The 22661-nt window shown below is 43.7% G+C and overlaps 1 protein-coding gene across 2 annotated transcripts in view; it reads right to left on the reverse strand.

Annotated features, from left to right (window-relative positions):
- Positions 1-10031: 10031 nt before the first annotated feature.
- The window catches only part of LOC137866253 (uncharacterized), a 138156-nt gene continuing 125526 nt past the window's right edge, over positions 10032-22661 (reverse strand). The window contains exons 12-14 of one of the 2 annotated variants that reach the window (XM_068702038.1): positions 19245-19452; positions 17345-17822; positions 10032-16019 (exon numbers count right to left, since the gene is read on the reverse strand). In XM_068702038.1, coding sequence (XP_068558139.1) covers positions 15033-16019; positions 17345-17822; positions 19245-19452 — 1673 coding nt within the window. In that variant the 3' untranslated portion in view covers positions 10032-15032. Of the gene's footprint in view, positions 16080-17344; positions 17823-19244; positions 19453-22661 lie in introns of both variants that reach the window. The other variant, XM_068702037.1, reaches the window with a different exon arrangement.

Consider the following 22661-nt stretch of genomic DNA (forward strand, 5'->3'; position numbering starts at 1 on the left):
TCAGAGAGGGATCTGAGACAGCTGGCTTATAAAACCTATAAGTCTATAAGTCTGTGAAATATATGAAATTGTTATCTTGAGACCGAACAGGTTATTGTCCGCAGTCCTCGTAGGAGTGTCTCTTGACCTCTTGTAGCTGCTGCTCAATGGGGAATTGAACTTAATATGGGAAAAGTGATCGGAGTTGGAGAAAAGCAGCTAGAAAGAGATGAAAGATGCCAACCCCATCATAATTTTGCATACAGAGGAGAAATGTGTTGCCTCTTTTCTAAATAAAAGATTTAATTTGTATTCAAAGACACTGTCAGTAACTTACTTGATCTGCTGTAGGTGTCAGCAAAATAAAACCAACTGTCATTTTTCATGGTTTCTTCCAGCAGCGAACATTTAACAGAAACATGGCAGCAGCGCAAATAGGTTCTCTGTGTCATGCTGCAAAATGCCCGAGGAAACCCCCACACGGCAGTCTCTCAGCATGCCTCAGTTTATGTTATTTGGAACCAAATATTGACCGTGATTGTTTGAGATGATGTCTAAAACCAGGGGGCAAGAAGTAAGAGGCAGGCAGAGGTTTGGAGTAGAGCAGATTGATGGACATGAAAGAGAACGATCTCTGACTGCGAGGCTTCTGGGGAAAGAAGTCATGAAACTAGAAAATAAAATAAAAACCATGGTGTTCAAAAAAAGTTAGTGGATGAGGGAAAAAGTACAGTCAACACAAAACACCAGTTTGTTTCCGAGGCCGCATTTTAGTCAGGGTGCAAAGAGAAAGGAAAAAAAATGCTGAGAGCTTTAAAAGGTCCACGATCCAAATGTACACCAATCTAAGGATTAAAAACAGCTTTCACTCTCACATTGAATGACAGGTTTCTGTCATAAAAAGACTTCAACTAGATGTGTTCTGATGACGTTTAAGGCTTAATTATATCAGTAATTTGAATTAACTGGAAGCAAAAGATCAAAGACAAGCAAAACATGAGCCAAAATCTTCAATAACGTTAACATACCTGATCAAACATGAGTGATTTAAGGTACAGTTTAACTATGATGTTCCACTCTTTAACAGCTCATTAAACATACATAACATAGTTCTATCAGCTTGATATCTTAGGATAACTGCTTATAAATATATGACTTTGAACTAATGACTTATTTCAGAAGTCCGTCGCAGAAAATGATGCATTATTTCTGTGTGAAGTCTCTGAGCCATTAAATACAATGGATTTTCATACATGCTCTGCTGCACATCTGGAAACAACACCAATCCATTAACAGTGTAGTTTTTACACATTACTACTCCTCTCAAATACCTAACAAGTTGTCTTTCTAATGATCTCAAAGTACTGAATGCACATAGTCTCAAAGATATGGCATCCTGGCTTGCCATAGTCACATACAGTATACGTGTTTTTTTTTTAATAAACTTGACATTACCTTACTCATGCCCTTTTTTTTGTGGCCACACTGGGTTGACAGAAAGCCAATAAAACATGCATAATCTTATTAGCGCTGTCATACAGGCGTCATGCACAAATTTAATACCTTCAAGTGAGTTTTACAGCAGCAAAGAAGTATTGCGGCTTCTTCACCTCCTGTCATCAATCTTAATTTAAGGATTTCTGAAGTGACACCTGTTTTGTTCAGCTGGAGGACACACGGTTCTTTACTAAATGTTTACAAATGCCATTTCACACGGACACTGCTATGGCAGAAGATCCGACTAACAAATTTATCATCCGAAGCATCATTCAGATAGAATCCCTTCGCTCACATCTAATTTGATTATTGTAATAAATCATTTTAACAAGCTATTTAACCAAATTGAATACTTAACATCAAGGTGTTCTGGAGCTGTGTTAATCTCCTGACAAGGAGGTTTGATTTTTCGGCCAAGCATTTTCTCTGTGAAGTCTCTGTGGAATTAGATTCCTCACATTCCAAAGACATGCAGGTCAGCCAGACTGGAGAATCTTAATTGACTAAAGGTGTGAATGTGAGAGATAGCCTGTACAAGTGAGTTAGCTCTGTAATGAACAGATGATCTGTGAAGGGTGTTCCCTCTGCATGCTGGGCATGATGGGCCCCGGAGCCTGACAGTCTCTGAATGAATATACAGTAAGCAGGGAGAGAAATACAACCTTTTTCCGTTTTTTTAGAGGGTATCAGTCCAGCAGGTGGCAGCAGACATACATCAATGCTAGGAGTTGACTGGGGCCAGTTTATGTAAGTGTGGCTGGTTATGCTGCGGTTTCAGTTTCAGTGGAGCTGTCCGTGCTTTAATGAAGTGCCCTACATTCACCACAACATGGCAGATCAGAGTCGCCTCATTATTATTGTAATTGCGAGGAATTTTGGAAACAGCGCGATGCTGGAGGAACCCACACTCATTCATGCATACACAGACAAGCTTTATTCAAGACTAACCTGTCTGACTGAAGTCTGTTGCAGCTCTGACCACACCTAACAGTGATGTCACAGTGTACTGACACGCCCCCAGAGTGCACTTCTACGTCACCGACGGTGGGTGAGGAGTTTGATCGATTGTCATTTTCAATCATTCATATTGATATTTGGAGCGGTGTAGTTATTGCATCCTCAGCCCTGTGTCAGCATCTGTCTGCTGGTTGAACACTTTGTACGCAATTGCACCTCAATGCACGCACTTTCTGGGGCTTATGTCCCAGGCCCCGAGTACCAGAGAAGAGTATCCCATAACATGAACTTACAGTTTATTTAGTATATTATAAATTGCGATATTATGTATTATTTATAAATTATAATATTATTTGTTTGGTTTTCATGGGCGGGCCCTGACAATCAGACTTTAGACTTTTTACTGCAACACAATTCATATAGTTAAATATTATACAGGTTTATATGTTAAACGACAACCATGAAATTATATTTGTATTCACTGTATATTTTAACGATCACACTTACATTTCGGCTGGCCCGATATGAATGCATGAATTAATTAATTAAGTATGCTAAAGTCGTGTAGTCTCGCCTTGCTATTAAACTCACAATTCATACACAAACAGTTTGAGATCTACGTCAGTCATTAGAGCAAAACAAAGTCACTAAAACAGTGCAACATGGTGACGGCTGCCTGATCAGCACCATGGACAGCGCCACACATCCAACAAGCAGGGCTACGACAGAATGCAGCTCAGGAGTTATTTCATTCTACTCCCTCACACCTCTATTACTCTTTCTTATTCTGATTACCGATTAGAAAGGCACTCCAGTTACTATTTGTACTACTATCTGTTTGTACGAACTCCTACTGTGCTGCTAATTACTGTACGTTTTAATTCTAGTGGAGATCCCAGAGTTTCCGAAATAAACCAAATATGTCATGTTGAATTCTGGGGGAAATTAGTATAAATGATGCACAACACATCTAAAATATTTCCATTCAATAAATGCTGTAGGCATAAACATCATGGAGGCTTGGGAGTAAATATTGTACTCACATACCGTAGCTTCAGTGAAGAGTTGGAGAAGCTTTTACACAGTATATATATATGTGTGTGGTACTATCAGACTGAGATTATTTGAATACGCTTAAAGCTATTTAAAGTGGAAATTGAAGGAAATGGGATGTTAAGGACTATTGATGTAAGTGTCCAAGTTTTTCAGAGTAATACTTTTCTTGGCAAGATGTATTTATTATATTGCATGCTATTAAATAAGTTATGTGATGCTCTGTATCAAACATTGTATCAAACATTTAGGATGAACTACTGTATGGGTTTACAGTCAGCGGTCAACTAACAAAAAAAAGGACAGGTCCTGTAATAAGTACGATAGTTCTAATTAATAGTAAGTGGAGCAATGGGCAGCGCATTACATCACCACCAGAGAGGTGGCTCTTGGAGTCTACATCATTACAGCCAGAGAAGAAGAAATACAGAGTGAAAAAAAAAGTCTTGCCCTTACACTAAAACCACTGCTTCATGTTGAAACGTCACACTATACTGCACTAAATAAATCAATCCAAAAGTTTTAATTTTCCTTTTAATTTGAAAGTCCAGCAACACGAGTGATCAATGTGTCTGCGCAAAGCCCATGCAGTGTTCAGGCAATAAAACCCTTTGATTAGGTTTAGGAAAAGTTTGGTTTGCATTTAAATAATTACGGAATTTGTGTTACAGTATGTAGAATTTAAGGGGACCCATTAGCAGAAATGGAATATTATATTCATAACTATGTTTATAATCACCTGAAACTAAGTTACTTGTATTATTGCTAGCTCAGAATAAACCCTTCAAATATACGCAGGGAGCAGGTCTTCTTCACTGAGTACGCCATGTTTCTACGGTAGCCCAGAATGGAAAACCAAACACTGACTCTTAACAAGAGACTTTCGAGTTTTTGCGTCAGAAAGGAAGGGGTGAGTGGAAGGGGTATTCAGATGGTTGCAATCTGCCACCTCATCACTAGATGCCACTAAACCCTACACACTGCTCCTTTAAGTACGGATGTATACGTGACAAATAAGTCAACGTTGGCTTTTGGGTTTCACACGGCAACAGCAGCATCCTGGGTAAAAGTCTTGTGTTTTTAGAGCCCACCCATCCACCTTCCTATGTGGACTTTTGACGCTCTTTATACTACGTCACCCTCCCTGGCTCACGATTGCGTTGGTTGCATGTTGAATTGATTACGTTGGTTATACATAAATGATGCATTACTTTTCGTAGGAATAACTACGAACGGTGTATTAGTACAGCCTGAGGGTGGACAGATATGTTTTATTCGGCATGGCTCTGGCGCTGCACAGAAAACTTCAGCCAGATGACGAGGGAATTCTTAATGGTCAGACACACAGTTTGAGTGTCTGTTGGTATTTAGTGAGTGGGCAGTTGATCAAACACTGGCTCAGTCTTTTCCGCAGCCCTCGGCTGTTAACTTCCCTCCGTGATCTATGTAGGACAATAAGAGGCACAGCTGATGAGAATAAATCCCCACGAACATTCCACTAACGGCATAACATCCCCCTCAACTTATTATTCCACTCACTTCATTGAACAATTAACCAATCTGACACAGAGGGCTAATGAACACTCTTAACTCTTTCTCTCTCTCTCTCTCTCTCTCTCTCTCTCTCTCTCTCTCTCTCTCTCTTTCTAACTCTCTCTCTCTCTCTTTCTAACTCTCTCTCTCTCTCGCTTTCTCTCTCTCACTCTGTGTTTGTGCATCTGTAATTGCTTATCATGTTCTTTATTTCTTTTTGTCTGTAATGATTGGGTGTGTAAATAGAGTCTGTCACACTCACACTCACTCACATACACACACACACACACACACACACACGCACACACACACACACACACACACACACACACACACACACACACACACACACACACACACACACACACACATCTGCAGACTTCTCTCCCGAGTCTTGAGCCGCCACAACAGCATTACGGCAGATATGATCACCCTGCTCGGAGCGGTCGACCAGCTCAGTTCCCAGGAAACCGCGCGGAGCAGATAAATAAAAACGAAGGTCCAGACACTATCTCCTGCCCTCAGCGTTTAGAAATATTCTGCGGCCACGTGTATCTGTATGTTCTCTGCAAAATAAGGCAGCAGCTGGACAGCTGAACAAATAATCTATTCTGCAGGGGGAAAATACAGTTTCACTTAGGCCGGGCTGCTGCGCTGCTTCTTTAGACTTCCTGTGACAGGATTAGGTCCTGGGCTAGTCCTGGTTTCCCTCCGGCAAATTCCTCCTCTCTTCAGCTCATTGCTTCCACAGAGAGGACTGCGGAAGGATTTTGATGGTAACTGCAATATAGCTACAGGGAGAAAAGACGTCTGACACTGAAACGAATTGAAAGGAGGCGCTGCAAGAAAAGTGAGTTTTCCAGCATTCATTTTTTACCAGTGGCATGCATATTTTAACTGTGCTGGAACATAATTGTTTTCGCCACACAGTGGCTAAATAGTGTGATGTAGTATGTAAATGTGGATCAGAGAGGAAGCATATGCTGCATGCTTAGCCGTGTCTTTGAATGATTACTGACTGGTATTAGGCAAATGCTCTCTGCTTATGGGAGCATGATAAGGGATTATGTTGCCTCACGTAACACCATGTCACCAAAAAGGAAGACAAGAAGCAATTCTGATGGAGATTCCTGAACAATATTGGCCCCTTTAACCCCCCTCCCCTTCCCTCCCTCGCTGCCACTGAGCCCCAGTTTGCCAACAATGCAGAAACGAGAACTGCGCGGTCACCAACGCCATGCACACGTGTTGGACTTTTGTTCCAGCGTCCGCCAGCAGGCCGCTTAAATCATCCGCCTCCTCCAACCAATCCCCCTGCCTCTGAAGTGTAAATACCCCTTGTGTAATTTACCCTGACTTTCCCACTCACTAATTACCCCCTCTAATCCTCCCCCCCACCTGGCCGAAACCAACTCCTGCTGCAGGTCTCCCCCTGTTACACTATGGATTCCCTGTCGGCTTACTATGGGGAGATCGAACTCTAATTAAGATTGTTAATGAAGATTTAATTTTCCTCTCCGAATGAGCCAGTGAACTCTGAGAGCGTCCCGAGCGAAACGCATGAGCGGGAGAGCGCGAGATGAAAAGAGAAAGACGAGAGGCGATACGAGGAAGAGGAATGGGGCCAGTATAAAAACTACAGGGACGGGTGGAGTTAATGTTACTTAAGCCCTTTTACAACTGGACAAAAAAAAAGAATACTCACACCCACTAACATATAGCTTTTGTTTTTACTCGCAAAGGTTACAATCTGCATTCATTCCCGGGACAAATGACTCTGCAGTATTCACCGGTATTAATCGTCTCCAGTGCCATTAGGCAGTGATGGAAACATGGCACACGGTGGAGACGGTCATTTTAGCCGCTTTCTGGCGTGACGCTACGTGACGTGCATTGAAGTGAATATAATAAACAAGAAAGGTGCACTCAGTAGAGCGCTGATCTCCACCAGGTGTGTCTGCAACGACCGCTGCTGCATTGTGTGATTGAATGAACACAATCTACAATTTGCTAACCCCTTCTAATGGGCTGCAAGGTGTCGTAAAAAACACACTTTATGCAATCTTGCCAGAAATAAAATTAAACTCACCGAGCTGTCTGCCCGCATAGCAGCGTTTGAGTGGCGGCGATGTTCTCATTAGTGTGTGTACTGGTAGTTCTGTTGGCTGTTAGCCAAACACACCGTCCAAAACAATAAAAGTGAGCAAACTGTTTTCCTCCCACTGTGCCTAGATGGATAGGCGATGCACTCAGCTGTGTTATCACTAGTGGCCCCTACCGGCTGGGGGCCAGTTGAGAGGTGTCAGTGAGGTGTCAGCAGGCAGTCAATGGCAGTATGAAACAGGCAATGGTGTTTTGAGACGTGAGAAACCGCAACCATAAGAGGTCCTTGAGCATGCAGCCATAACTGTCCACCCAAAATATTATTCTGCTGCAGTAGAATGCAAGATTAGCTGTGGACAGACACAGAGGTGCACAATCACGCACACAAGACACCAATCGCCTCCTGGTAGAGATAATAAAATCTGACGAGGTCAAAACTCCAGCAACACTTGTAGTAAATAGAACAACTTTATTGTTTTGACCAACAAGTTTTGGCTTGTGGCCATTAATTGAGAGACGATAAAATCAACAGGGTTGTGGACAATTACTATAATTCATTAACGCACCAAACATGTAATTAATATGCCCTCCTCAAAGCCACCAGACTCCAGTCAGACAACAATAGCTTTACTTGGCTGATTGTGCTTAAACACACTTCATTCAAACTCAACAGATACAAAATAAAGCTTGACCAAAACCAGTGTGCGAAATACAGGGGGTCATAGGGGGGTCTGTGACCCCTTGATTGACACTTGAGGCCCCCTGTAAACCTCAAAAGCAACATTTTTGCGGGATCTCTAAAATCATTAGACAATTATTTGCCACCTGCAATTGTCACTAAAATGTCTTTTAAAAGGTAGATGGGACTCTCTGATTGCAGCCGGGTATTTCGCACACTGACCAAAACCATCCTGGCTAGTCTTCTGTTCCAACAATCACCAACTCTGGTTTGGTTGAAATAAACCCTGACTTTGCCGAATTAGATGTGAAAAGAAACCTGCGTTATACCCGACTCCATTGAAAGAAAGAACGTTTTATCACACTGATCATTGCAAAACACACACACGCGGAGAGGGTTTTCCCTGTATTGAAACCCACCCCCGCATAAAAGCACTAAATTAGATGGAAAGAGGTATTTGGGGCCTGTTAGATGTTTAACTACAGGGCAGGAAGCCGTCACATCCGCAAACTTACACTTGACACTTACACTGTCGAAAGTCACCTCCCCATACACGTTTCATGTGTTTCCGTGCTATATATGTTAAAGCTTATTATGTTCTTGAGATGCAAAGATACGAAGGCACAACTTCAGACGCACACTGTACGGACACACACCCACACACACACACACACCAACTTGTGTCTTGCGCACTCGCACTGTGCTGAATAGCCAGAGGGATTCTGTGTCAGTAAGGTTCAAACAGAATGAGGAATCTCCATGTACTTGAATTCACACACACACACACACACACACACACACACACACACACACACACACACACAAACTTGTGTGTCCTGTGATGCAATCCTGCAGCACGTTGAGTGTGTACGTAGCTCTCCAGTACAGTGCAGTTAGTCATTCCCCGGTGTACGGCATTAACAGAGCTCATTTTTATCTCCAGCTCCGCCACTATGATCAATTATGCATGCTGTAATTATTGACAGTGCCATGACAGCAGCAACTCACCTAGAATGCTGCATTGCGGTGTTGATACTTCAGGCAGACTGATGAACGCACATATAGGAGCTCCAAATTGATGAGAACGTTGTGTCGGTTACAAGTTGATGTGTTTTATCAGTTTGGTGGCGGGGGGGGGGGGGGGGGGGGGGGTCAAAGCTCTGTTTTGCCTCCAACTGACTTGGAATCCTCTTGATGTTACATGATGTTAGTTTCCGTGGGGGGGGGAAGTCAGCTCCATGAATCTCAGAATTATGGGAACGCACAGACACACAAGATATGGTGAGGGCTTTTTTTTTTTCTCAGTGCTCAGCTGAATCAGCTCTAACCCAATCACAAATACGGTTTTATGTAATGCAACAGACTCTCATATTAACTGCTAATACGGTTCTCCCCATCCATTCCCTCTCCCTCTCCCTGACTCGAGGCGGGTATTATCATTGTAATCAAGCGGAGACCCAGCTAACGCGATCATAGTCTAAACCATCATGTAGAAATAATCCCCTCCTTCATATTTGATTTATTGTAATAAATCTTTTTTAACCAGCCATTCAGTCACACAGCGGTGGCGCACATCACCCCGATCCGTCACTGAGCCGGGGCGAAGCGCTGCCGAGCACAGGAGAGCTGCACGGATTGGTAAAGGGGCCTCGTGTTATTCGGTCGCAGCTGTCGGGTCTGCTCTATTTGCTTCTGCACTTGAGTTCGAAATGTCCTTCTTTTTTTATTTTTTTTGCCTTTTACTTTTGCCGGCAAACAAACAGAGAATTCCACCCCCCCCTCACAACCCTCCCACCTTTGTCTGAAAGCGTGATTGCTCTGCAGACCTCTCTCCGTCTGTCCTCTATTACTGACCTCACATCCCCCCACTGGGCTGGATCAGACCAGACAAGGTGTTCCTTCATCCTGCAGTCAGACAAACACACACACACACACACACACACACACACACACACACACACACACACACACACACACACACACACACATTGCCTGTGGTTTGGAAATTTCAAGTGGCCAATTTGAGCAGGTACACCCACCTACTCGCAACAACACACATGCTCGCAAGTTCTGAACGCATTTGTATGCACTGCACAGAACATCTCTTGATCGCACTCTCACTCTGTCTCTTTCTTTTAAAGACACACACACACACATACACACACACACATACACACACACAAGCAGTCTGATTATCCAGAAACTCAGGAGACTGCAGAAAGGAGCACAGATTGGGTCTGACTCATCTCTTTGAAATAGTTCCTTTTTTATTCAAATTTACAAAAAGAAAAAGTACAACAGAAATAAATACACTTTGTTCAGCACTCAATTGTGGAAATTGTATCAACATCGTGCAGGAGCAATGAAGTTGACCGGGGGAGTGGGGGGTAGGGGTGGGGGGGCACAGAACCGAAGCGGTCTACCCGTTAGGGGGCCGAGAGGACTCTAGAGGTCTGAGGTCACAACCTTCAACCTACACTCTTAAGCTACATGTCAACATATCTAAATGCTAAGATAGCTGCTATCGCCCTTTGAGAGTGACTTCAGTATCCTCAGTATATTGGACAGAGGACTTGAAAAATGGCCTGGCAGGTCCGCTTCCATCAGTCACTCTGGGTCAGTAAATCTGAGCCAGGAGTGCTGCAGAGACCGCAGGCTTTTATTCTATTTAAAAAGAACTGATTCAACTAATCACGCTGTTGATTGAACCAATTTGCCGGGCTCAGGAGGGGGCATAATCAGCTCCGTCAAGAGGTTCAGTCGGCGCGGCACTCCAGAACTCCGAAATAAGACAAATCAGGAAAATCATCGCTTTGATTTTGACCAATCAGCCGGAGGAGAACTTTGAATTAGACCAATCAGGGGAGATGAAGCACCTGGAGCCAATCAGGACTGTGGAATAAACCACATAATTGGCAAGGCAAGAAAGGTGACTTACTGGTATACCATGCTAATTGATTTGCAATGACTGTCCCAGAATTGGCAATACTGTTATGAAAAGGAAGAGAGCTTTTTTCTTCTTCTGTGTGTTAAGAGACAAAGCGGCTCAGAAAGTTGGCACATTCAACCAAAACGCTCAAGAAAACAGGGCCCAGATGATGCATTGGCTACGCGATACATTAGTGCTCTTCAAAATGATACTTGTTCTCATAACAAAATGCTTCCAAGTTCTTTGGCAGTCATTTTTAGGTGTATTATCATTTTTGTTCCGTCTGTTCTAAGTCGTTTGACATTCAACTCCAATAAAATACGGTTCAAAGGATAATTCTAGTCTATTACAATTTGGGTCTTGTTTTTGTAGTTTTCACCACCATTTCTTTGAGTTATAACCCACCTGACTAATTGTTGAGAATAAGTAAATGGCAACATTGCTACAACAGAGTCAGATAGAAAGTAAGAGGTCAGAAAACCCAGAAGGTTGTAAATAAAAGTCAGTAGTTCAGTGAGATCTAAACCATGTAGTGGTAAAACAAAAGGGAACGCACCCCAAGTACCCAGGTAAGCCACATAGTACGTTTGCCACTATGACAGCAAACATATCTGATTGCAATCCTTGTTGTTTTTCTGAGGCTAAAGATTGGTCCTGCTCCCAGATGGTTTTGATAATGCAGATCGTTTAAAGTTTTAATTGATCAGGAATCAGATAAACACACTGAAATGGGAACGGGAGAACAACGACTGCTGCTTAGCAAGTACAAATTCATCACGCGGCTGGAACGCAGAGCAGATGGATTTCATTCCAGCGTGGATGCATTTACACTTAGCTTTTTTGATATCTAGTGGCAATTCGCCCAAGACATGACTCAGTGTAAAATGTTTGCAAGGATCCCTTCATTCAAGTACCTTGGATCAAGAGCATCAGTGTGTTGTAGCTAACATCCTTAAGAAATAAACAGACTTACGGCAAGTGGCGGATTCACTGAGGTGAGGTTCTGCAGTAACCACTAAAAAGAGCAGTGGAGCAGTAACGTTACAGAGCCGAGAGGGCCAGAGTAAATGAGCAAAATTGAACAACTTTATGCTTCATCGACACACTTTTGTCACAGTGTTGGAAAGCACATCGCTATCTTCAGATGATTTTTATATTTTCTGTAACCAGTGTAGCATTAAAGCATGGTGGAATCAACAACCTGGCTAGCTCATTCTACTCCTATTCTATTTCTATGTTTACAACAGAGAGTTATTAGGAATACGTTTGTCTGGGGTTTGTTATAGACCTGTAAGCTTGTGTTTCTTGCTCCATTTGACTGTTAACGAAGAAAATAAGACCCAAATTGTAGTAAAGGGAATTTTCCTTCATGGTTGGCGCACAGTATCGCTGCAAGTGTCTAATGGGCCACATGCCTTGTCACTTTGGATTAGTGGCTCATAGCTGATGAAAGGTTTAGGTAGCGTTAGGGTGTTGAGGTATTGCTGATCAGCTAAATGACTTATGACCCAGATCCCCCACCAAGGTTCTGCACCCCCCCGCCCCCTCCACTCTTCTCCGGTTATTGTGCAGTATTTGTACATTGGTCCTGATACCATGCAGATTGCACAGTGGCACTGTGTGGACAAGCCTGTGGCTCAGGTAAAGGGTACGGAGTGTATGGGTCTCATTCCGGTCAGCGCACACTGACTTCCTGACTGGTTGAAGTGTCGACTGAAGCAGACCGTGACAACAAGATTCATGGGTGGACCAGACTGGTGGACAATAGCAAAGCAGACAGCTTGACTTGTGTGGGTGGCTTTACAACGAACCGGCGACAAAACAGTGACATTTCTGCGATGGCACACCAAAGATGTCCACATTCAGGTTTGGGCATGAGGCCAAATTCCCCTGGGGGCTTAAAAAAAAAGAGAAAGTCTGTTGGGTTATTATTCCAAAAAATTAGAGAATTCGCTTTAGATCTATGCAGTGGTCAAGGCACAGCAAAATGCAATATTAATATGGTCATTGGGTTGCATTGCCCGAAATGCACGAGATAACTCCATATTTGATGGACAGTCACTTTCCCCGATTTCTTATTAAAAATCTTATTCTTAACTGTACAGTTTATTATATTTCTAGAGATAAGTTACTATCCATAAAACTTAGTTTCATGTCTCTCAGGCAGTGCAACACTAATGACAGAGCTGTCTTCGAAACTTATTACAAATTCCGTTTAAGTGATTCATTCTACTTTTACAGAATAGTAATCCAGATTTTAGGGAGGGAAAAAGAAATACAGAATTTTTGTTGCGTGCCCATCAGGGGAATTTCCCCCTCGCTCCATTAGATGTTCATCCTACTGGGATCCTCGCTGGGACCGGCTAGGCTCTGAGGCTTCTTGTTGCTGATATTTTGCTCAACAAACTTCTGCCAGAGGGCACATGTATAATTGAATCCCTGGCTTGTCCATCTCAGACGAGTGCTAGCGCAAACCAAACCTGTTCACTTATTACACAGTTGTAGAATACATGGTGTTGTTTTCAGTCCAGGAGGCTGTGAAGTCCAGCTCAGTGAACCCATTTCTAATCTACGGTACATACAGACAGTCCCCACAGTGCTCCATTTGGACAAGTTGTGTTTTAAAGTTTTTACATATTTTTTTTTTTTTATCACTCATTAATAATTTTATATACTCTCTTTTAGCAATAATATTCAGTGATATTTACATTTGAAATGCTTTTACGTACAGTCAAACATTGTATTTTTTTTTTGTTTCATTGACATCTTATAAAACAACTGTTATCTTTGACGTAATTCGTTACCTATTGTTGAACATCACACGGTAAAAAAAAGTGCATTCCAGCTGAAAACTCCAGCTCATCTGCAACCTGACCTTTAACGGGAACAAAAAACTAAAAAGAAGCCTGTCGAGGGAGCCTCCATGGTAACTTCATTACAGAGCTGTGGACTTTTTCATTTGGGGGAGTACGAGTGTTCAAAATTAAATTGATTGACTTGTTAGGTTCATACATACAATCATGCATACTCTGCCCTCAAGACGTGTCAAGTGGGACTACAGTGGGATTACACATAAAAAATAGGAGACTTCTTCCATAAAAACATTTAAGAGATGAATAATAGAGACGCCGTCACTCCACGTAGCAGATGGAACACTCGTGGCACGGTTTTGCTTTTATAATTCACTGAAGTACAATCAAAGCCTTATAGTGTTCATCAGGTCTTCTGTGTCTTTGTGTGTGTTTGTGTGTGAACCTTTGTAAACATACCAACACTCGACTACAAAAAGCTTGAGGGATGGGGGGGGATCACATCCCTAAATCACTTAAATATTTCACAATGTCTGTTTTCCTTGTGGGCTGAGCGGAGGGAGAATCTTTTGCAGGATTTAAATGATTCATCATTTTCATTTGGAGTGAAGTAGTGAGCTGAATAATTCACTTTTCTGCCACTGCAGACGGAATGAAAAGTAACAGTTTCTGTACAATCGTCTCACGTCCCCCGACCGCGTCGCTCTCTATACATCCATCCCATGTCCCGTTCACTTCATATTTAAATACATATACCATCCCCCCATCCCCCCCTCCCCTTGTGTGTCATCCTAGTTTCCTAAAGTTCCTCGTTGAAAGTTTTTTTTTTTCTTGCACGTTGTCCCGGAAACTAATGTCGCAGCTTACTCGTCACCGGTCTTATCTTTAAATTGTCTCTGGGTATCATGACATCCTCCCCGCCGCTATCCTCTCTCTCTTCGATAAATATGCACACGTATGCACTCGCACCTACTGCTTGCACATCTGTATTCCCCCGCACACAAATGCACACACACACACGGCGACGCGAAGAGCAGATCAACACACACACACACACACACACACACACACACACACACACACGATGAGAAAACGTATTTTTTCTCACTTCCTGCTGTTTCTCATTCCATGTACGTTGCGAGTTGAATTAAATCGAGTCTTGGATGTTGGGGTTGTTTTTCTTTGTCCAAAGCGTTTAACAAATTGTTGCTGCCCCGAGCAGAAGCAGCCTCTGCATTGTCTCAGTATCTGTGCTCAACCATATCAGCGTTTCAACACTTATTGCTTTAAATTACATCAATCACTCCCTCCCTGCCCTCGCACTCTCCATCCTCCCTAGGCTCATTTTTCTCTGTCTCTTTTTATTACTTTGCCTCTTCATCTTTCTCTCCTTTAACTTCTCTTCACATTATTCTAGCTCTGGTTGCCTTTTCATCATCCTCCTATTCCCTCTCACCCCCTTTGCCCCTATTTGTTTCTTTTTTATCGTCCCTCAGTCTTTCCCCTCCTCCCCGGCCGGCTCCCCTCCCTCTTTTTTCTCCGTGTTCCCCGGCTCGTCTTTCCTTTCACTCTCCTTTTTGGCACCCACTTCATCTTTTTCCTTCTCTTCCTTTTCCTTATCCCTGTCTTTGAAGAGTTGGGCTAATTTCTGGAACTGGGGGCCCCACTCCTCCAGCCCCGCCCCCCACTCCTCTTTCTCCGCATCCTTCTCTCCTTCGCTCTCGAGGGAGCTGAGGGATCCAGCCCGGGACCCTGTGCCCTCCAGGCCGTACACCTGCACAGAGTCGTACGGCGGCTGCGATGGGTCAAAAGTGACCTGGGCGAGACGCAGACGCAGGAACTCACCCACCCTCAGAGCCAGGGAGGGGCCGCCGGGCCCCGGGGCCCCTCTCGCGGCCTCCATTCCGGGAACCCAGCCGCCCCCGAAGCCCATCACCCCGCCGTACGCTCCACGAGGCTGCCCCGGGAACGGAAAGAGCTGGGGGGTCATATCTCTCCTGCCCAAAACATACCCCCCCAGACCCATCCGATCACGCCAGTCCCCAATAAAGCCAGCTGCTTCTGGGTAGACAGATGATATCCCTCCGCCCTCCCTGTCTGGCCTCGCCACCACAAAGTTGCTCCCCATCTCCAGTCCTCCTCTCCCCAAGCTGCCGGGATAGTCCCTCTGTCCACACATCTCCCCCTGCAGGACAGTGGCGTAGTTGCGTCCTTGGGCAGGTTGCTGTTGTCCATCTGTGGAGGCACCCCCACTTCCATTCCCACCTCCCCCCCCTCCTCCTCCTCCGCTGGAGTCAGATTCGGCCTGACCGGAGCCTGTGCGTTTCGGGGACAGGCCTGCGCGGGAGGTCCTGCGTCCCGCCATGGGAAGGGTAGCCGAGTCGCACACCCATCCTCCAGCGCCGTGACCCTGGCCCATCACGGAGCCGGATCGGGTCATGACGAGGTGATGCTCCCTGGGTAGCGTCTCCGACTGCACCTGGAGGGAACGTAGGCGAGCACGAGGGGTTTCAGTTCGGGGCTGGGGTAGGGTGTGGCTCTGTTAGGTTTGGGCACAGTAACACAAAATGGGATGTAGGTCCATTTAATGAGAGGCGTGGAGGAAGGGGGGGGGGGTTGATGATAAAGGGCCCAAATGGAGGAAAAGAAGGAGATGATTAAAAAAAAAAAGATGATTGAGACGAAGGAGAGACAGACATCAAGCCAAACAGTGTGGAAGAAAGGAAGAGTTGGAAGAAGCCAGAAATATTAATTGAACATTAGAATGAGCTAACACTGCACTGTGAGAGGGAAATGGAGAGGGAAGTGATGGAGAGATAAAATATTTGAAAATTAAAGTAAGGGCCAGACAGCCTTTTAATGGCCTAATAAATAAAACAAAACAGAAAAGATAACAAACAGCAGGACATTAATGTGCTGATATCTCTGATTCATCAACTTCCTCCTGCATTGTCCTGGACATTTCTGCCATCATACAGAGATGAAAAATACCGTAATAGTTATTTTATATTCGCTTAATTACTTTCTTACTTACTCGTTTGCTTATTCCATTTAATAATTGAGTCCTTCATCCAACTTTAATGTTTTTCCCAATGGAGCCATCTATCATTAATCAAGTCATTCATTCAAATTTAATTCGTTATTCGATGCAACGTCTATCACCTTTCCTCCTTCCTGAAACATCCATTCATCCATTAAACGGTGTTTTAGTACAGAGTCCATTCATAAGGCAGGCTCACACAAAATGTGCAAGTATGCATCGTTACCATTTGTTTAATTAGTTTCTTACTTACTCGTTGGCTTATTTAATCTAATAATTTAGTCATTCGTTCAAATGTAATGGTTTCTCCGATGCGGCCATCGATCATTGATCAAATAGTTTAATCAGTTTTAATTCATTACTTAATGCGATGTCTATCACCTTTTCTCCTTCCCGAAACACCCACCCATCCATTAAACTGTGTTGCAGCACAGAATCCCTTCAAGGGCCGGTTTCACACCAAATGTGCAAATATGTAGAATATAGAACGTCATCACATAAAGCATTACATCCTTCAAAACAGCTAGCTTGGATGCTGCGGACAACATTGCTATGGAGACAACAACGGTATCCATTTTCTGACTTGGATCAAAGAGTAAAATAACTGCTTGAATTGCAAAGAAATTAACTTCGTAGAGCATAATTCAAGCCTTCTATCAACCAGAGCGCATTTGGCTGCTCATCATGGAGCATATTTGGGGTCAATTAGATCAGTTTAACTATGATCCCAAATTGTGTGTTTGGTCTGAAAGCAGGGTCCTTACCCAGTCCACATCTTGACCGTGGTTCGCCTTGTCCTCACCGCTCCCCTCAGTGCAGTTGCTCGCAGTGCCCGTCCCTCCTCCTCTCTCCTGGCTGTCGTTGGTTCTCGGAGTCCCACCGTCCGATGTGCTCACCCCACTTTGGGGCGCTGTCCCGTCGCGGCTTCCGGTTCGGCTACCCGTGCTGAGGTCTGTGGGAGCTATGTATATCGCCCCGGACTCCATCGGCCCCACCATGGCCCCCTGGTTCTGGATGACCAGGGAGTGGTCTGGGTGGCCTCCAGGAAAGCGATATCCCAGCTCTGCCAGGCCTGGCTCAAATGCTCCGCCTGGTGTGCGCCGGAGGACGGGCAGCGTGTGGCTGCTGTAACAGAGGCGACCGTAGAGAGGCCCCCCCGGTCCTGAGTAGTTGTGCTCCACGCCCGGATTCTGAGCCCAGCTGTAGGTGCGAGCTTTTTCTTGGTTTTGTTGGGCGTAACGTCTGTGAGACACAAGGCAGAATCTGTAATTCATTTATCATGTTTATTTTTGGTAAGTCGGTTGCCATTTTTGACTTATTTTAACAGCAAACAATAGAGAGTGACAGTAGCATGTATTTTATCTTTTGTTTTTTATTTATAGCGCTTATCTTTAATAAATAAAGAAGACTACTGAACAAATAATTAATACATTGTATCATGTCCATGCCACACGATTTCCAGCCACTGGTTGACTGAGAGGGAAGGGAGGATAAACTGCCATCTTGGATGCCCTGTGGTTGATAAAACCTGATGAGGTGCCCTCTAGGTTGCTCTCACAATGAAGAAAATGTGAGGAAATACCATCTAGGAATGAAGCTCTGCAGCTACACCCTTCTCATTGTATACACATTGTAAGGTTTTTCTGTTTCTATTTGTCCACATGTTCAAAACAAGTTGAAAATTATGCAGTCAAGGCCAAGATATCCTGACGTCTAGCCTCTAGTATGAAGACCAAGTTACAAACTGTTGTATCACGGGGGTTCTGTTAGAAATTGTAGTCGCTAAACCAAATCCAAGACAATCAGGGTTACTTTCTCGGTCTTAACATAAGCTCCCTCCACAGCCACAGGAGACATTTTAGAACTGTTGCAACTCGCCAAGAAAACAGAGATACATGTGTGAATGTGGCTCGAAAGTGTCTGTAAGATCTCACATACAACAGAACCTCAAACTGCAGCTTCAAAGTTTCCATAAAGTTTAACTATCCGCCCCTCCGTGACAGGGAGTTAAGAAAAAACATTAAACAACATCACAAAGGTAGTGTTTATTGCAGGGACATTGCAACGGATTGCGTTAGATTTAAAGTTGTTGTTTCTTTTTGTCACGTTGTTGTGTCCACCTCCATGAATTGCGAGAAGCTATTTTCGATAAACTTAATGCAGCCTTTGTACTTGTTTATAGCCTTTCCATATGGCTTGCCGGAATTCATCGGAGCTAATTATTAGTCCAAAGGCAATAACAATGTTTCGCAGAGACATCAAAGTGGGTGCAAACGGCCCTCTGATGTAGCAGAGCGTAAACGAGCTTTAACAAAATGAGCACAACAAAGTGGTCTCCCAGGACTGCAGAGCTTGATAGCCTTCTGTCTCAGCATTTTGATCGGTGACTGATTAAGATCTGGGAGTTAAGACTCGATCCGTTACTAAAGTGGATCAATTAAGTGCTGGACTGGGATGAAAGCTTTTACTCTGAAGGGGGTAAATTTGTTTCCTCCCTAACTTCCTTTTAGCACATGATAAGAGGCCAGCCAGGATGTTTGATGTAATCAAACAACAATTATTATACATGTGTACATGTGAGCACGCTCTCTGATGTAGCACACACACACACACACACACACACACACACACACACACACACACACATTCCCTCAGCCTACTTACACATTCCTGCTGTCCAGCGTGCGATAGCCGCGTGAGCGCGAGCTGTGCGGGGCGCTCTGGAGCGCGGCAATGTCGAAGGCGGCCGTGTCGGCCTCGCCCCCGCCCTCGTCGTCATACGTTATGATGTTCTCACGTACGTCGTCCTCCTCCAGCGGTGACAGGGAGTCGCGCTTCTGCCGGCGCAGCGACAATGACAGGGCGCTCACCGCTGCAGAGGGGTGGGAATGAAGGATGCCGAGGCATAGGAGAGAAATTGGAAAAAGAACATGATTAACAAGGGAGGAGGGGGCAGAAGTCACCGGGGAAATAAAGGGAAGGAGGAAGAGGAGAGAGTGAGCGAAGGGAGACATATTCAGTCAGACAAAGAGGTGAGACACAGAGACAAAAACAAATAGAGAAGAGGCCTTGGGGTGAGCGGGCTGGTGTATCATATCAGCAGGCTACATGCCTCCACTGTGTAATCGACTCTGAGCTCCAGTCAGGCAAATGGACGCTTTATTGTCCCATGACTCCACGACTCTTATTCCGTATTCCCAAAGCAGAGAGCTACATTTGATATAGGGCTGTGGGCAAAGAACCACGCTCTGGAAGCTTTCATCCCACAAGGCTACCAGTGATGGAAGTCCACCCTGAAAGATGGATTTGACAATGCTATTTGACAAGATTTTCCGTTAAGCCCAATAAGTTCACCATCTATAAAATGTGGAAATATTCTACTTGTGTATAGTCAATATAGGGAATTGCTTAAATGTTGTTGTTTTTTAAAGACACCTGATCAAAAAGGGGCCTTGAGGACCAACCCAAGAAAGACCTGAGAATAATCAACTGATCCTTACGTTTCCCTTATAGAATATATAAGAAGTGGACGTAGTCACCGTGACCTCACCCATTGGTCTACGGACAACGTTTTCGAAGCCTCGAGTTTGGCATTTTGGCCATCGCCATCTTGGTTTTTTGCAACCAGAAGTGACACTAGAGGGTGGAGCTAAGTACAAGCCAATGCTGAATACAAATTCTTTAGGCAATCAAAAGGTTACAATAATCATTTATGAACTTAAAGCACACTGCCAAGTTCAAATAGTAAAGTTAAAGTAAAGTTAAAGTAAGACGAAAATGCAAACAACTCCAGACCGCCATGGTAGCGACCTGTCAATCAAAAGGTAGCCCCGCCCTAAAGCATACCCTGCTTTATCAATCTGACTCTAAATGGACCATAATTTACTAAATTAACATCATGCTCTATTGAAAAAGACTTGAAATTAGGGACTGAAACCATAAAGTTATGTTTACAATGTTTACTGAGGTAATAAATCATGTGAGGAGTAGGGTCATTTTCTCATAGACTTCTATACAATCCGACTTTTTTTTGCAACCAGAGGAGTCGCCCCCTGCTGGCCATTAGAAAGAATGCAAGTTTAAGGCACTTCTGCATTAGCTTCACTTTTCAGACCTGGAGTTTGCCACCTGGTTTCACTAGCAGTGCTTTTTCAACTATAGGGTCTTCAATCTCATTCTAGCCGATAACTGTGACGGCTGAAAAGACAAGCTAAGCTAAGGAAAGGGTAAGTTGGCCATTTTATATATTTTTGAACTTTATTTTATCCCCTCATGTTTTTATGATCTGCTGTTTGTATTTTATTCTGTTGCTGTTGGTTCTGAAAAGCACTTCATAAAAGTGCTATATAAATAATTTATTATATATAAGTTTTTCTTGAGGTACTGAGTAGGCCTATGTATCTTATTAGAGCTCCATGAAAACTATTGATTTGCGTTCTGTAAAGCTTGTGATGTTGAAATGGACCTCAGCCTTTCTGAAAACACATCAAGAGACTGCAGAGCTTCAGCAGATCCAATGGAGCAGCTTCAAGTGGCAATTTTAAGGCTCCATTCTGCAAAACATATTTTGCTCAGACAGCTTTTTCTGTGAAAGGAACAAAGACCTGGAACTCGAGGCCTGATCACTTGAAATCTGCTCCACACTTCACCATTTTTAAGAGAGCTTTTAATGTGTGCTGTATTGTATCTCGCTGAGTTCAGTTTACCTAACTGTGCTTATCCTCTTCCAGAGACGGGTGTTGCACACCGTTATAAACACAATGATAATAATGCATCGGGTAGCTGTTTTCAGTTTATCTATGTATACTGTATCTGTCCCTATCAAATAAAGCATAGATAAATAAATTGTTACAGCACATGGACAAATCCAAACCTTGACGGACCTACAGTGCTTAGTTACGGTTGCTAAACCATGATTGAACGATCGTTGTTTAGGAAAGGGGCTTTCCATATGGATGTACCAAAGGTGGTTAAGCTGCTGCAGTAAGTAAATCCACGGCCTTAATATTGTTGGAGCTTTGCATTATTTGGTTTCCATGAAACTGATCTAATGATTCCTATAAAGAGGGGGAAATCTCTAATCTTCCACAACAATCTGAGGGATCACCTTCACGCCATGACTAACATGTATTTCTTTCCTCGTCGGGGGCCCGACGAGTGGGTTACCAAACGGCTCGATATCCCTCTTACGTATGCCAAGCCCCCTTCTAATAACCAGATGGGATCCTGAAGGAGTTGTTGTCTGAGCTTCTGTAAGAACATTTGGCATTTTGTGGAGGGGCCCAGACAGTTCGGGATTAGCATCAACCTATTTTAGATGTGAAAGACAAAATTGTCCTGGCACAAAGCTCTAGCTCTGTTTTAAGGCCACAAACCTGAGGCGAACGCTATAAAGTTGGGTGTATTTCCTGGTGTAGTTTTTGCCCTTGTCACTTGGAGAACTGAAGTCTAAACTCCCACCAACAGACACGCTCGGCATGATCACCTTCACGCCGTGTTGCGTTTCCGTCTTGATTGAACTGGCCTCTTCCAGAATGATAATGCCCCTATCAACAAGGCATGAGTAGTGATCCAACAGGCTGAATAGAAATGACAATGATGCTGGCCACGAGCCAAAGCCTTCTCAGCACCTCCACATTATCCAATTGAGCATTTGAGGGTTTCTGCAAAGGTGGCAGTGACATTTTATTATGCCGCTATCAAAAACCGAAGGGCCCGGATAATCACTCAGAATTGTTATTTTAGCAGTGATTAGTGCCGACCTTGCCAGAGGAGATGACTGGACCAAAATTGCGAGGAAAAATAAACCCCCCTATTCAGCAGCTGTGACTAAGGAAAATATTTACGCTGCTGCCTCCATTATTTTTATATGCAGATTAAACACCCAGGGATGAAGTGGAGGGTAAACAGCCCTAAACACTATTTACTCATCTTTTTATTTTTTCAGATTAGCATTAAACTCCTTTATAGGCAGTAAATCGTAATGATATAACTTCATAAATAATGCTGTCGTGAAAACATGATGTTGGTTATAAAAATAAGGGGCTTTCTGGGTTAAAAAAATTATTATTATTACACCTT

Source organism: Cebidichthys violaceus, unplaced genomic scaffold (assembly GCF_023349555.1).
Source record: "Cebidichthys violaceus isolate CVI_PGR_0920_01 unplaced genomic scaffold, fCebVio1.0.p SCAF_8, whole genome shotgun sequence".
Lineage (NCBI taxonomy): Eukaryota > Metazoa > Chordata > Actinopteri > Perciformes > Stichaeidae > Cebidichthys > Cebidichthys violaceus.